We start from the raw sequence: 11,484 nt of genomic DNA, 5'->3' as shown, positions 1-11,484 counted from the left end.
TCCTTTCCGGACTTTTACTTTTTTTTTATTTTTTTTAAAAGTCAACTTATTTTTAGCTGATAAGTATTGTCTTTTTTTTTTTTTTTTTTTTTTGGCTCCGGCATACGGGGATATTTCACATCTGATTTTAACACAGAACAGAACATCTGCTATTCTTTGGTATCAAGAATCCAATTCCATGGATGCTTAATGCATGAAAAGGGGGGGAAAAAAGAGAAAAAAAAACTTTCAAACTTCCATTGACAAGAAGCACCAGATGTTGCGGTCTCAACCATCAATTTTCCGATGCCTGATTATTGAGGGAATTCTCTTGAAACATGCTTTTTTAGGAATCAAATATATTTGCCAAAAAAGATTCTATGGATGGGAGTAAAAGGGGGGTCCACATCTTCAAGCAGTATTTATTTTGGGTTTTCTGTGTGCCTCGGTAAAGATCGACTTCTCAATAAAAGTTTTTTTGAGCTCTCTCATAACATGACACAACTAGAATTAATGAAACTAAAGCAGATTTATTAATTAATGTGAAGAGATTCCCCTTCTGAAGCTGATGGAACCTACTTTATTTTTTTATTTTAGTTTATTGTTTTGAGGGGATTATTTTATTTTATTTATTTGAATCATTGAATGGTTTAACTAGAAAATGACAAGGAAAAAATTAACCAACACCTTCAGCCCACGAGAAAGAACATACCCCACTAGGGGCTGATATATTATTAGAAGTAATAATAATATTAGTAATAATATTATTATTATTAAATTAATATTAATTATATTATTATTATTATTAAATTAATATTAATTATATTATTATTATTAAATTAATATTAATTATATTATTATTATTATTATGTGAACTGCTACTAAAGTAGTAAACAAAATGTCCCATACCAATTAAGAGGTCATATGTGTGGAATTTCAAAAAAAAAAAAAAAAGATGTCAAATGTGTGGAGGAACACATGAAAAGATTTTGTCCCAAAAGGCTACAATGGATTTAACATTTCTATAACAATTTGTACTAGCTCCTAATAGTACACAAGCATTCACTATGTACTTTATAAGCAAAAATGTGATAGAATTAATGAACTTAATACATGGTGAATTAAGACTTCCTTTTTTTCTTATTTTTCATTTTTATAATTTCATGGGATATTACTTTAACTGTAATTTCTTTTTCCCACAATTTCATGTTCGTCGCTAGACGCTAGTTAACATTTTATGGACTGTTTTTACTCTTGTTGTGATTGAGAGAATAAGTGCGTTAACAACACTTACAGATAATATGAGTGTTCAATGTCAAATATTGATTAATATATACTTGAATTATGAACATACCTATAGTCTTACTATAGCACCTACATTTTAAGTTTTATATATGTGAGAAAATTATATATCCAACTTTTTTAAGTATCTGATTTATTAAAAGTAATCATTTTAAAAAAACTCTACTCTCAACAAATTTTAAGGTAAAAGATAGAAATATATAGGCAAATGTTAAAGAATTGAAATAAAAAAGGTTAAATTTTAAGGGGTATTTTTTAAAATTACCCTTTATATGTAGATTTTTTTATATATATATTGAACAGTTGACTAAAAAAATCGATAATAATTAATGAAATTGGATATTTATCACGTCATATTATCAAATTTTTATATTTATAAATGACCACCGATAAAAATATAACCATTAAAAACTCATTCATATATAATTTCAATTATGCTCTTAAGTAAGAAAAAGTTGTAATTATACCTCAACCCAATATTATATATAACTACATCTCTTTCAATAAGCAATTACGCCTCCCATTAAAAAAAGAAATATATCTAGCCCCTGTTTGGTTGGGTAATTCGGCCAACTCAACCCAATTCAGTCCGAATTGTGTTTGCAATTGGTGTTTGAAAAGAGCATTAATTGCAATTGAATTGCTCATTTAACTTGAGCTGAATCGGTGAGTTTTAAACCCCCAACAATTCAACATTTCAAACCAATATTGTAAAGTGTGAGAGCAATTCTAACTATGCTAATTATTTTATAATTTTAGTTAAAATAGTTAATGAGTTAGTTAGAATTTAATTTTTTTCCACTCTAATTATTAACTAAATAGTTAACTATTTTAGAGAATTCATTTCATAATAGCTATTTGATTTTTTATATTATTTTATTATTTTAAATTATATAAATGCAAAAGTTCATTTAAAATTCAATAAAATTATTTACATTTTTAAACTCAATAACTATTAAAATAATCTATACTTAATTAAAATGGAGAGTATGAGAGTTTAATTAAAGTATACCACCTAATAATTATTAGTGAAAATAATTTTCTAACCATTTTAACTTAAATTTAATTAAAATTGAAAGAGCTCTGTTCGAATTGCTCTAAAGTACCTCCCAATTCTGTTTTTCTTTTTTTACTGGGCCCACAGGACTTATGCCTCCTGTTGTGCATTGATGGCCGTTTACTATTAAAAATAACTCTACAAAAAGATCTCGTTCTTTTCGTTGATTCGAGTTTAGAATTCAAGTTTTGTTACAATAAAATATTTTTAAAAATAGTCACATTTAACTTTTTTACTACAGTAAAAAGCTCTCACACAATATCACATCTCAACTCAAATTAAAAACTCAAATTAACGAACTGAACCGACCTATATAGATAATTTTTACTCAAAAAAGACAAAAAAAAAAAACCTTTTAAAAAAAGGTAAGAAAAGCTACCCAATTATGCCTCATGTTGTGCATTATCTTATTTTTTTAATTTTTAAAAATTGCTACCCAATTAAAAAATGTTATTATTTAGAAAACTTTTTTTTAATAAATTCTTAGGTGTTGTATTATTTCTTATGCATTATATTATTATATTTTTCAGTTCAAACTACACTTCTCAATTATTGTTCAAACGTTAATTCAGATTACATTTTTGTTTAAATTAAAACTTTAAATACACAATAAAATGTTAATTCAGATTACTGTTTAAATCATATTGTTTGAATTTTTTAGTTTAAATAAAAAAATTTAAATCAACACAATTCAAACCAACAAACTACATACTATTAATATTTTCAGTTTCAAATGGGAATATAGTACAAGGTTATTACCAAAAGGTAAATACGAAGCTTTAACCCAGAAAAGAAAATCTTGAGCAAAAATAAATAAATAAATAATTTGTAATTACATAAAGAGAAAAAGAGAAAAATATACCAAGACTTGAGATGAATTAAAATTAATAGGTCAATAGTTTACATAAGTTAATAAATAGGCCAAATTACTGTTTTCGTCCATAACTAGTCTGGTTATGAATCATAACTTGACAAGTTATTGTCCATAATTATTCATAACTTGTCTGACTATGAACCATAACTTGACAAATTTATCCATAACTTATCTGGTTATAAACCATAACTTGACAAGTTATAGCCTATTAATTTTTATAACTAAAAATTGACTTATATACTTTCTTAAAATTTTTATATTGACATATTTTCTATTATTTCCCTTACATAAATAAAATCATTAGAACTAGGAGGGTCATTCAACTGCGTGGTTGTACGAAAGGGTACAACCCGTATAAGGCAGTAACAATATATAATCTTGGGGCTATTTTTGTCTTTTCAAGAAGCCAAACCTCCGAGATTCCAAATATGACCGTTGCATTCAAATTTCAAAAGACCGAAATAAAAGCAAAGAACGCAAAAAACTCTCAACTGAAAACTAGGCAAGCTCATCGATCAACTCAGACCCAAAACCAGCCATGAAAAGTGTCACCCAAATGTCGACATCCTCAGTGAAATCGACTGCCACGCCGGCGACGGAAGAAGAGCACAGCTGCTACTACCCAGGTTGCCGCAAAGACGCTAATTGCAACTGCAAAATCTGCTTGGCGAGCATCAACGCTACCCTTGACCTCATGCCCAAAAGCTCCCTTACCAAGCTCTCCACGGCTTCACGGCGCCCGAGCCCCCGGGTCGAAGTCACTCCGATTTCTTTCGACTCTCTCTCAACGCCCCCGTCGAGGCCCCTGAAGAATGTCTCCATGTCCCCGGATCTTCGATCCTCCGCAAGGATGAATTCAAAGGAGTATCCGGAGAAGAAGAAGAAAACGACGGAGAGACAACGAGGTTTCGGGAGTGGCTTTTCGAGGTTAATTTTGGTACTGGGCTTGATTTTCATGGCGGAATATGGGTTTTCTTGTGCGATTTTTGGGGTTCTAAAGCCTGGCATTTCGCCTGATTCTGTGAGAAAAATTGGAGAAAAGTCCTCGGCTGTGAAGGACTTGAATGGGAAATTGAGGTTCTTGGAGAAATCTTTGCGGGGTCTTGTTGATGGGAAAATTTCAAATTGCAGCTATGCTAATTCCAGATGGGAAATTAATCAGGTAATTACAAAATTTTTCACACAATGATTTTGTGCTAAACTTTGGTTTTAAGTAACTTCAACTTTCTATCTTTGGACTAATTTGATAATGTGGGCTATAATTGGATTTTCAGGATGTTTTGCTTCTCAGTTCACATTGCAGATTGTACAAATCATCAATGGAGGAAATAAGAATTTGGGGGTGGCCTTTGCAGACAGCGGGATTGCTCGCAACCGGGTTTTCTCCGCGGTCGTTCACCGTTATATCTGGCAGAGTCACAGAGGTAAGAAAACCAAAAGCTTTCATCTTTATGTTTTTTTACGCAGAAAAAGATTTATTTTTCTTACTTTACAACTCATCTGTTGGGTCGAATAGTGGTCGGATGGCAAGATTAGCCATGTAATTCGGAAGGCGAACTCGTCGTGGACACACCGAAAATGGGGCTCTTCTGCTGTGCAATTTGATGCAAACACATGGATTCTTGAGTATCAGAGGAGCTCAATACTTGAAAACCCAAGATTGGTTTCTGCAACATTGGCCTTCTTGAGGTATAGGGTGTCAAGAATTGTTGGCCAAATTAAGGAAGATCTTTGGCTCTTCTCTGCTTTTGAGAGTGTCCATAATTATCATAGTTTTGCTTTAAAAGATAGTGTCCAAGTCCCAACCTAAAGTGAGTTTTAGCAAATGTTTAATTCTCATTTCTTATGAGAAACTTAATTTTCTTTTTGGTCATTCTTTGTTCTGTTTGGTATTTGTCTGTTCAAACTTTTATTAATGTCTTTGTTCTATCTATTTCTTCGAAGTTCAAAGATATCTAGCTGATAGTTTAGAATATAAAATTTGTATATTTTAACAATTTATGTAATGTAATCAGAACATCTTTGACGTTTCATGGTTTGATATGAAGAGCAATTGATATACTGTATTCTAATGAAACGTTTTCTTTTGGGTTTATCTCACAAATGGGTTTATTAATGCCTTTGTTCTATCTATTTCTTCATAGTTCAAAGATATTTAGCTGATAATTTAGAATATCAAAATCGTATATTTTAACTATTTATGTAATGTAATCAGAACATCTTTGACGTTTCATGATTTGATATGAAGAGCAATTAATATACTGTGTTCTAGTGAAACGTTTTCTTTTGGGTTATTTCACAAATGGTCCATGAGATTTATTCTCAATCCCACTTTAATCTCTAACTTTTAAAACGTCTCACAGTTGGCCCATGAGGTTTTACTTTGTTTCAGTTTCGGTCCTATCGTCATCTAGGTGTTAATTTTTTATGGAATCTGTGAAAATTAGAAAGCAAAATTGAAAATATTTAAAGTTTAGGGGTTAAAACAATACAAAAAAAGAAAGTTAATCTTCGTGAATAGTCTCTAAATTTTAGAACTTTCAATTTTGCTCCCTAATTTACACAGATTATGTCAAATATTTAAACCTAACTAACAGAAGGACTGAAACTGTAAGAAAGTAAAACCTCAAGGACCAAATGCGGGACTTTTTAAAAGTCAAGGACCAAAATGGGATTAAGGATAAACCTCAAGGACTATTAGTGGAATTAACCCTTTTCTTTTATATGTTAGTTTTAAAAAATTAAAAAGAAAAGGCAGAATCCATTATAATAACAAGCATTATCTGCACCTTTTCCTTCAAAGTATCAACGGAGAATGAGAATTATCATTATACTTTTCTGTAATCATACAAAATAGTTACAATTACCAATAGTCCTTACAAGAACAGATACCCTCTTTGAAATGGTGAAACCTGGTCCTATCTCTGACAACAATTTCTTTCCCATACACCTTTGAAGACAACTTCATGAAAGTATGGCAATCTTCACAAATCCTAAGATTTTTAACTACGCGAATGCATGATTCTTTACTCTCACTTATCAAACCATAAGAAAGTGCCAACTTCTCACTGTGCCAGAGAACAACTTCTTTCTTCTCTTCCTCTTCTAAATCAACCAAAACGCTGCTCGTATTCGGAGCATAACCAGCAAGCCTCAAGTCACTTACTATATTGTCCAACTTCTCGTAAATCTGATCTGCTTGTTTATGATTTCTATCGGCCATCAAAAACTCGTGTACCTCGCTGTTTGATTCTATTCTGCTAAATCCCCTTTCCTTCAATATCCCACTGTCCTTCATTAGTTTCCTCATATTCCCAACGTCTTCCCATCTTCTTTCTTTGGCATAAATGTTTGATAACACCACATGGGCTCCATCATGGTCTGGTTCCAGCTCAAGTAGCCGCTTCGCAGCAAATTCTCCCAATTCGTTCTCCCCATGAATTCGACAAGCAGCCATCAAAGATCCCCAAATGATAACATTAGGTGCCACAGGCATTGTCTCTATAACCTCAAGAGCTTCTCGCAAGAGATTTGCACGGCCAAAGAGGTCAACCATGCAACCATAATGCTCGTGTTTAGGAGCTATGTTGTATTCGTTGATCATTGAAGCAAAAATGTTTCTGCCCTCCTCAACCAACCCTGTATGGCTACAAGCATAAAGCACACCCACAAATGTTACACTGTTGGGCTCAACGTTCTTGTCTTTCATTCGATGGAATAAACTTAGAGCATTGACGGCATCCCCATGCATGGCACATGCATTGATCATACTTGTCCAAGATATTACATTTTTTCTCTGCATCTTCTCAAATACCTCTCTCGCTCTTTCCAAGCTACCACATTTGGCATACATATCGACCAGCGCATTGCTGACAGGTAAAGCACCTCCAAATCCATTCCTATCGGCATAAATGTGCATCCAGTTCGCTTTATCCAGTGCACCAAGATGAGCACAAGCTGAAATGACACTTAACATAGTTATCTGGTCAGGTCTAATTCCAAGTAATTGCATATCATTAAACAATCTAAGAGCCTCTTGAGGCCAATCACTTTCAGCATAGCCGGCAATCATGGCACTCCAAGAGACCAAGTCCTTCTCAACCATTTGGTCAAATATCAAGCGAGCATCTTGAAGTCGTCCAAGTTTCGAATATCCTGAAATCATGGCAGTTGAGACCACTAAGTTTTTGGACGACATCTTATCAAACAATTCTTGAGCTATGTCCATGGAGCCACAACTTGCATACATCGCAACAAGAGCGCTTCGCAAACGAGAATCAGCAAGAAGACTATTCTCGACGACGAAGTCATGGATTGCTTTCCCACAGCTCAGATTTCCAGCTCGACCACAAGCAGAAAGAATGGTGGAAAGAATCATCTCATCAGGCTCCACCCCAGAGTTCCTCATCTCTTCATAGAGGTTGAACACATTGTCAAATAGCCGACTCTGGGAGTATCTGTCCATAACATGTTACATGTCAAATTCATAGAAGTGAGATTTCCATTTTCTCTCTTTTTCTTTTTCGTTTTGCACAAACTCAGAATCTTCTTTTGTTCTTTTTGGCCAGTTTACTCCTTAAGTTAGCTCAAAATTTCTTATACAAAGTGCGTATCAATGGTTTTTACACTTTCACCCCCAACTTTTCTGGTTTTAAAAAATTTGCTCCCTAAACTTTTAATTTTAGCGCTTTATCCCCTCAACTAGCTAAATTGTTGCAATTTTCCCCGATCATAATCGCTCTTTTACAAGAATTTATTCTTCCTAAACATATCTTTTACGCAAGTTATTCCCATTTAATGAGCCAACAAAAAACCAAGCACGACACTATAGTTAAAGAAACACGTAACAAACAACCATACCCATCAATCATAATGCTCCAAGCAACGACATCTCGTTGAGACATTTTATCAAACACCAACCGGCCATCCAAAATCCTCCCACAACCCGCATACATCCTCACCAACCCCGTCTGCACAAACGGGTCCGAATCAAAACCCATCTTCGTAGCGAGCCCATGAATCTCCCTCCCCTCCTCCAACGCCTGGGTCTTCCCCGCCGCCTTCAACACCGCGGGAAAGCTGTACCTGTCCACACTCGATCCCTCCCTCCTCATCCTCCCGTACACTAGGAGGGTCTTGTCCGCGTCGCCGCGGCGCGAGACTTCTCGAAGGAGCTTGTTGGAGAGGCGGGGTTCGGGGTCGGGGATGCGGGCGAAGACGGAGAGGGCGTAGTCGAGGCTGGGGGGAGAGAGAACGCAGGAGGCGAGGGCGAGCTTGAGGAGGAGGAGAGAGTTGGGGTGGTCGAGCTTGGAGCGGAGGATTTGGGCGTGGAATTGTTTCAGGTGGGAAGTGGTGGTGGCGGAAGAGAGGGCGGTGGCGAGGGTGGCGGTGGTGGGGTTGGGAGGGAGGGCGGGGGATAGTGATAGTAGTGTGCTCTCTGGGAGGCTTGACATGGCGTTTTGGCGGGCCAGGAAAAAGGAGGGAAAGATACTGGTTTGGAAAAGAGCTCGATTATTTGTATTTGTACGAGAATTGTTAACAACCCTCTCCCTAATTTTTTTATTTTTTTATATTCATTATTTGACACATAAATTTTATTAATAAATAAATTTAAAACAGCTCTGAATACACTTAAAATTTTAAAAATACTACAATTACTCTTTTCAATTTATATTAAATGTTATTTTAGATATGATTTAACTAAAAAATTAAATAAAAATTTTTATAAATGCCCAAATAAATATTCTAATCAAAGAAATACTTCAATTATTTTTTAAGATTTTTTCATTTTTTAAAAATCGATTTTATTTAACATTTTGTTTTGATAATATTTTAAATTGTATAAATAAATATTAAGAAATATAATTTTGATATTTTAAAAAATTAATTGCTTCTTAGATTATTTTGAGTTTGTCTTTATAAACACAAGAGATATTTTAAGTATTTACATAATTAGAAGAACAAAATAGTATTTTAATAAAACATAAAGGGTGTTTGAATATTATCTCAGTCGCTCGAAAATGGAACAACCATCAAAATATGTCGTCGTTTAATGTGGAAAACATAATCTAATGTAGTTTGTTAATGATAAAGAATAAAATTACGGACTCGTTTATTTCATATATTTAAATTAATGATTTTAATTCTATTATAATATTTTTTTTTATAAAAAAATTTAAAATTTAAATATTAAAATTAAAAATTATTAATTTAAACACACGAATTAAACGCACAACTTGATTTTTTTTAAAGTACGCGAAACTCTGTGTACCAAAAACGGAAATGAAAGTTTTCTATCGTCTATAAGATAAAGTGATAAACCACATGTCGTTCTTTAGACTTTTTCCTTGTCGTTGATAAAAGGACGACATGTCGTTTATATAAAAAGATGTCGTTGTTAAAATTAGGCCATTCATTGGCGGCCTTTCCATCTTTACCTGGGCCTACCCCCATCACTACCCACTGTTAGCCCAGTTGATGCCCAAAACAACAACACAACTACCTCTGCAAATTTGCCCTCCCAACAGCCATACAAGCTTTGAGCAAACTCATTTCGCATCAAATTCTTCAAGGTTTCGGAGCATAACATCAATGGGGGAAGTTTTATTTGAACTCGAACAAGTTCTCAGGTCCAAGCAGGTATTTTTCTTCCCCAATTTCTCACATTTTTTCTTCTTTTGTTTCGATCGATCACCAAATCCGCAACAACCTAATCAATATTGTCATCTTCTTTCTCTAATTTCTACTGAAAAAAAAAATTTGAAATCGATCGTTTTTTCGACACTTTTGAAGCATAAATTGACGCTAGAAGAATCAAATGCGCTCCTGAATTGCAAGTCTAAGGCTATGAAGGAATACACCGTTGGAGCTCTTTTTGGGGCCGGGGTTGCATGGATAGGTACGCCAATTTTTTATTTTGTTTTCAATTTGGGGCTAGATTTTGGAATGCCCTAATTTGAATTTCTGTAAATTGTTCTTTATATATATATATATATTTCGGTTTAAATGTTTCGTTGTTGATTCGGCATTGCAATCATGGATTTGTAGATTTCTTTGATTTGGTAATGTTATATGGGTTGCAAAAAAAATTGTCCTATTTTCTTGTGTTTTTGAAATTAAATTTGAAAGTAAAATTTCAGTATTTGGAGAATTTTATGGTACTTCAAGCACTGCATTGGATTGTCAGAATCATGTTATAACTAAAGTAATGTTGCAAATTAAGCAAAAATTGGTAAACTCCGACAATTCAGAGCTGATAAGGTTTTTTTTTCTTTTTTAAATGATACGCCAAAAGACTTTCTGCTAGTTTTTCTGCAGTTATTTTTGTTTTATAATTTCAACTGTGTTCTCGCGCAGCCACACCGAAACTGAGTTTATTTGGTCGAATTGGTATTTCAGCAGGTATAATAATCTCTCTCTCTCTCTCTCTCTCTCTCTCTCTCTCTATATATATATATATATATATATAGATATATATTAAAGTTTTGAGCATTAGCTAATAATATATCATTGTCCTAAATTTCCTCATCTCATTAATTTCTTCCTATTTGCAGGAGCTTCTGCTGTTGTGGGATTGTGGAGACTTGGGAGTTCTTTAGACTCATGTCTTGATCATATTCTTTCTTTGGAAGGAAGTCAGATGCAGACAGAGTTAGCATACATGTAAGTTCGTTCGTTCGCCTTTTGTGCTGATGCTTGATTAACACTGTCTGTTTGTGCGAAAATGGTCGAATTAGCAGCACTCTGAATTGTGAAATTTATCCTCCTGTATTTCTTCATTTGAGTTACCTTATTCGTGAAATCATGATTCAAATGGCAGAATGGCGAAAAAGTATAGGAATGATCCGTTGCACATGCAACGTATCTCTAAGCTCTTTTACTCTGAGAGTGTTTTTGATGACACAACTTCAGATCAGCCAAAAACAAGGTGGCGGTATCGGAATTTCTTTAGTGACAACGTACATCATGGTCAAAGCACAAATGAGAGCGACTCTAACGGTGACTTCCAAGGTGATTCAGACAGTGGCTCTCGTGTTGATTATAACAGTAATAACCAAAGGGGTTCGAATGGTGCCCGTCCTAATGCCCACCTGGACTCTGAGAGCAAGCAAGCTCCTGTAAGTACCTATTCTTTCCTATTTTCTTTAAATAAATAAAAACTAAACTAAACAAACAAAACCAAAAAAAAAAGCAAAAAACAAAAACAAAAAACCCTTCTACGTAGATACTTCTGTTAAAAATATTGGGTGCACAAGTTAGATAAGTACCTTTT

At 34.0% G+C, this 11,484-nt stretch overlaps 3 protein-coding genes across 3 annotated transcripts in view; 2 read left to right on the top strand and 1 right to left on the bottom strand.

Moving 5' to 3' along the window:
• Positions 1-3,719: 3,719 nt before the first annotated feature.
• Positions 3,720-5,022, top strand: LOC21388893. Its single transcript, XM_010097845.2, has 3 exons — positions 3,720-4,374; positions 4,487-4,636; positions 4,729-5,022. Exons 1-3 carry the CDS (start codon positions 3,751-3,753, stop codon positions 5,020-5,022), a joined length of 1,068 nt encoding a protein of 355 aa, XP_010096147.1. The 5' UTR covers positions 3,720-3,750.
• Positions 5,023-6,075: 1,053 nt separating this feature from the next.
• Positions 6,076-8,665, bottom strand: LOC21388892 (pentatricopeptide repeat-containing protein At4g14820). Its single transcript, XM_010097844.1, has 2 exons — positions 8,073-8,665; positions 6,076-7,669 (listed from the first exon to the last, which is right to left on the bottom strand). The coding sequence occupies exons 1-2, from the start codon at positions 8,663-8,665 to the stop codon at positions 6,076-6,078; spliced, it is 2,187 nt and encodes a 728-aa protein (XP_010096146.1).
• A 1,053-nt stretch (positions 8,666-9,718) lies between these two features.
• Positions 9,719-11,484, top strand: part of LOC21388891 — a 2,539-nt gene continuing 773 nt past the window's right edge. Inside the window, exons 1-5 of the mRNA XM_024165466.1 lie at positions 9,719-9,851; positions 10,005-10,110; positions 10,569-10,613; positions 10,766-10,874; positions 11,032-11,329. Coding sequence (XP_024021234.1) covers positions 9,804-9,851; positions 10,005-10,110; positions 10,569-10,613; positions 10,766-10,874; positions 11,032-11,329 — 606 coding nt within the window. The 5' untranslated portion in view covers positions 9,719-9,803. The remainder of the gene's footprint in view (positions 9,852-10,004; positions 10,111-10,568; positions 10,614-10,765; positions 10,875-11,031; positions 11,330-11,484) is intronic.

Source organism: Morus notabilis, unplaced genomic scaffold (genome assembly GCF_000414095.1).
Source record: "Morus notabilis unplaced genomic scaffold, ASM41409v2 Scaffold1508, whole genome shotgun sequence".
Classification (NCBI taxonomy): domain Eukaryota; kingdom Viridiplantae; phylum Streptophyta; class Magnoliopsida; order Rosales; family Moraceae; genus Morus; species Morus notabilis.
The sequence above is the reverse complement of the archived record's forward strand: the minus strand, read 5'-3'. Positions and strand labels throughout refer to the sequence as shown.

What these genes read in the sequence shown, in the direction of transcription:
- LOC21388893 (XM_010097845.2), top strand. Translation starts at nt 3,751, where the DNA reads ATGAAAAGTGTCACCCAAATGTCGACATCCTCAGTGAAATCGACTGCC. An exon ending in CCAGATGGGAAATTAATCAG is followed by an intron (nt 4,375 to 4,486) that starts GTAATTACAAAA and finishes TTGGATTTTCAG; the next exon opens with GATGTTTTGCTTCTCAGTTC. An exon ending in TATCTGGCAGAGTCACAGAG is followed by an intron (nt 4,637 to 4,728) that starts GTAAGAAAACCA and finishes TGGGTCGAATAG; the next exon opens with TGGTCGGATGGCAAGATTAG.
- LOC21388892 (XM_010097844.1), bottom strand. Translation starts at nt 8,665, where the DNA reads ATGTCAAGCCTCCCAGAGAGCACACTACTATCACTATCCCCCGCCCTC. An exon ending in TGGAGCATTATGATTGATGG is followed by an intron (nt 7,670 to 8,072) that starts GTATGGTTGTTT and finishes TGTTATGGACAG; the next exon opens with ATACTCCCAGAGTCGGCTAT.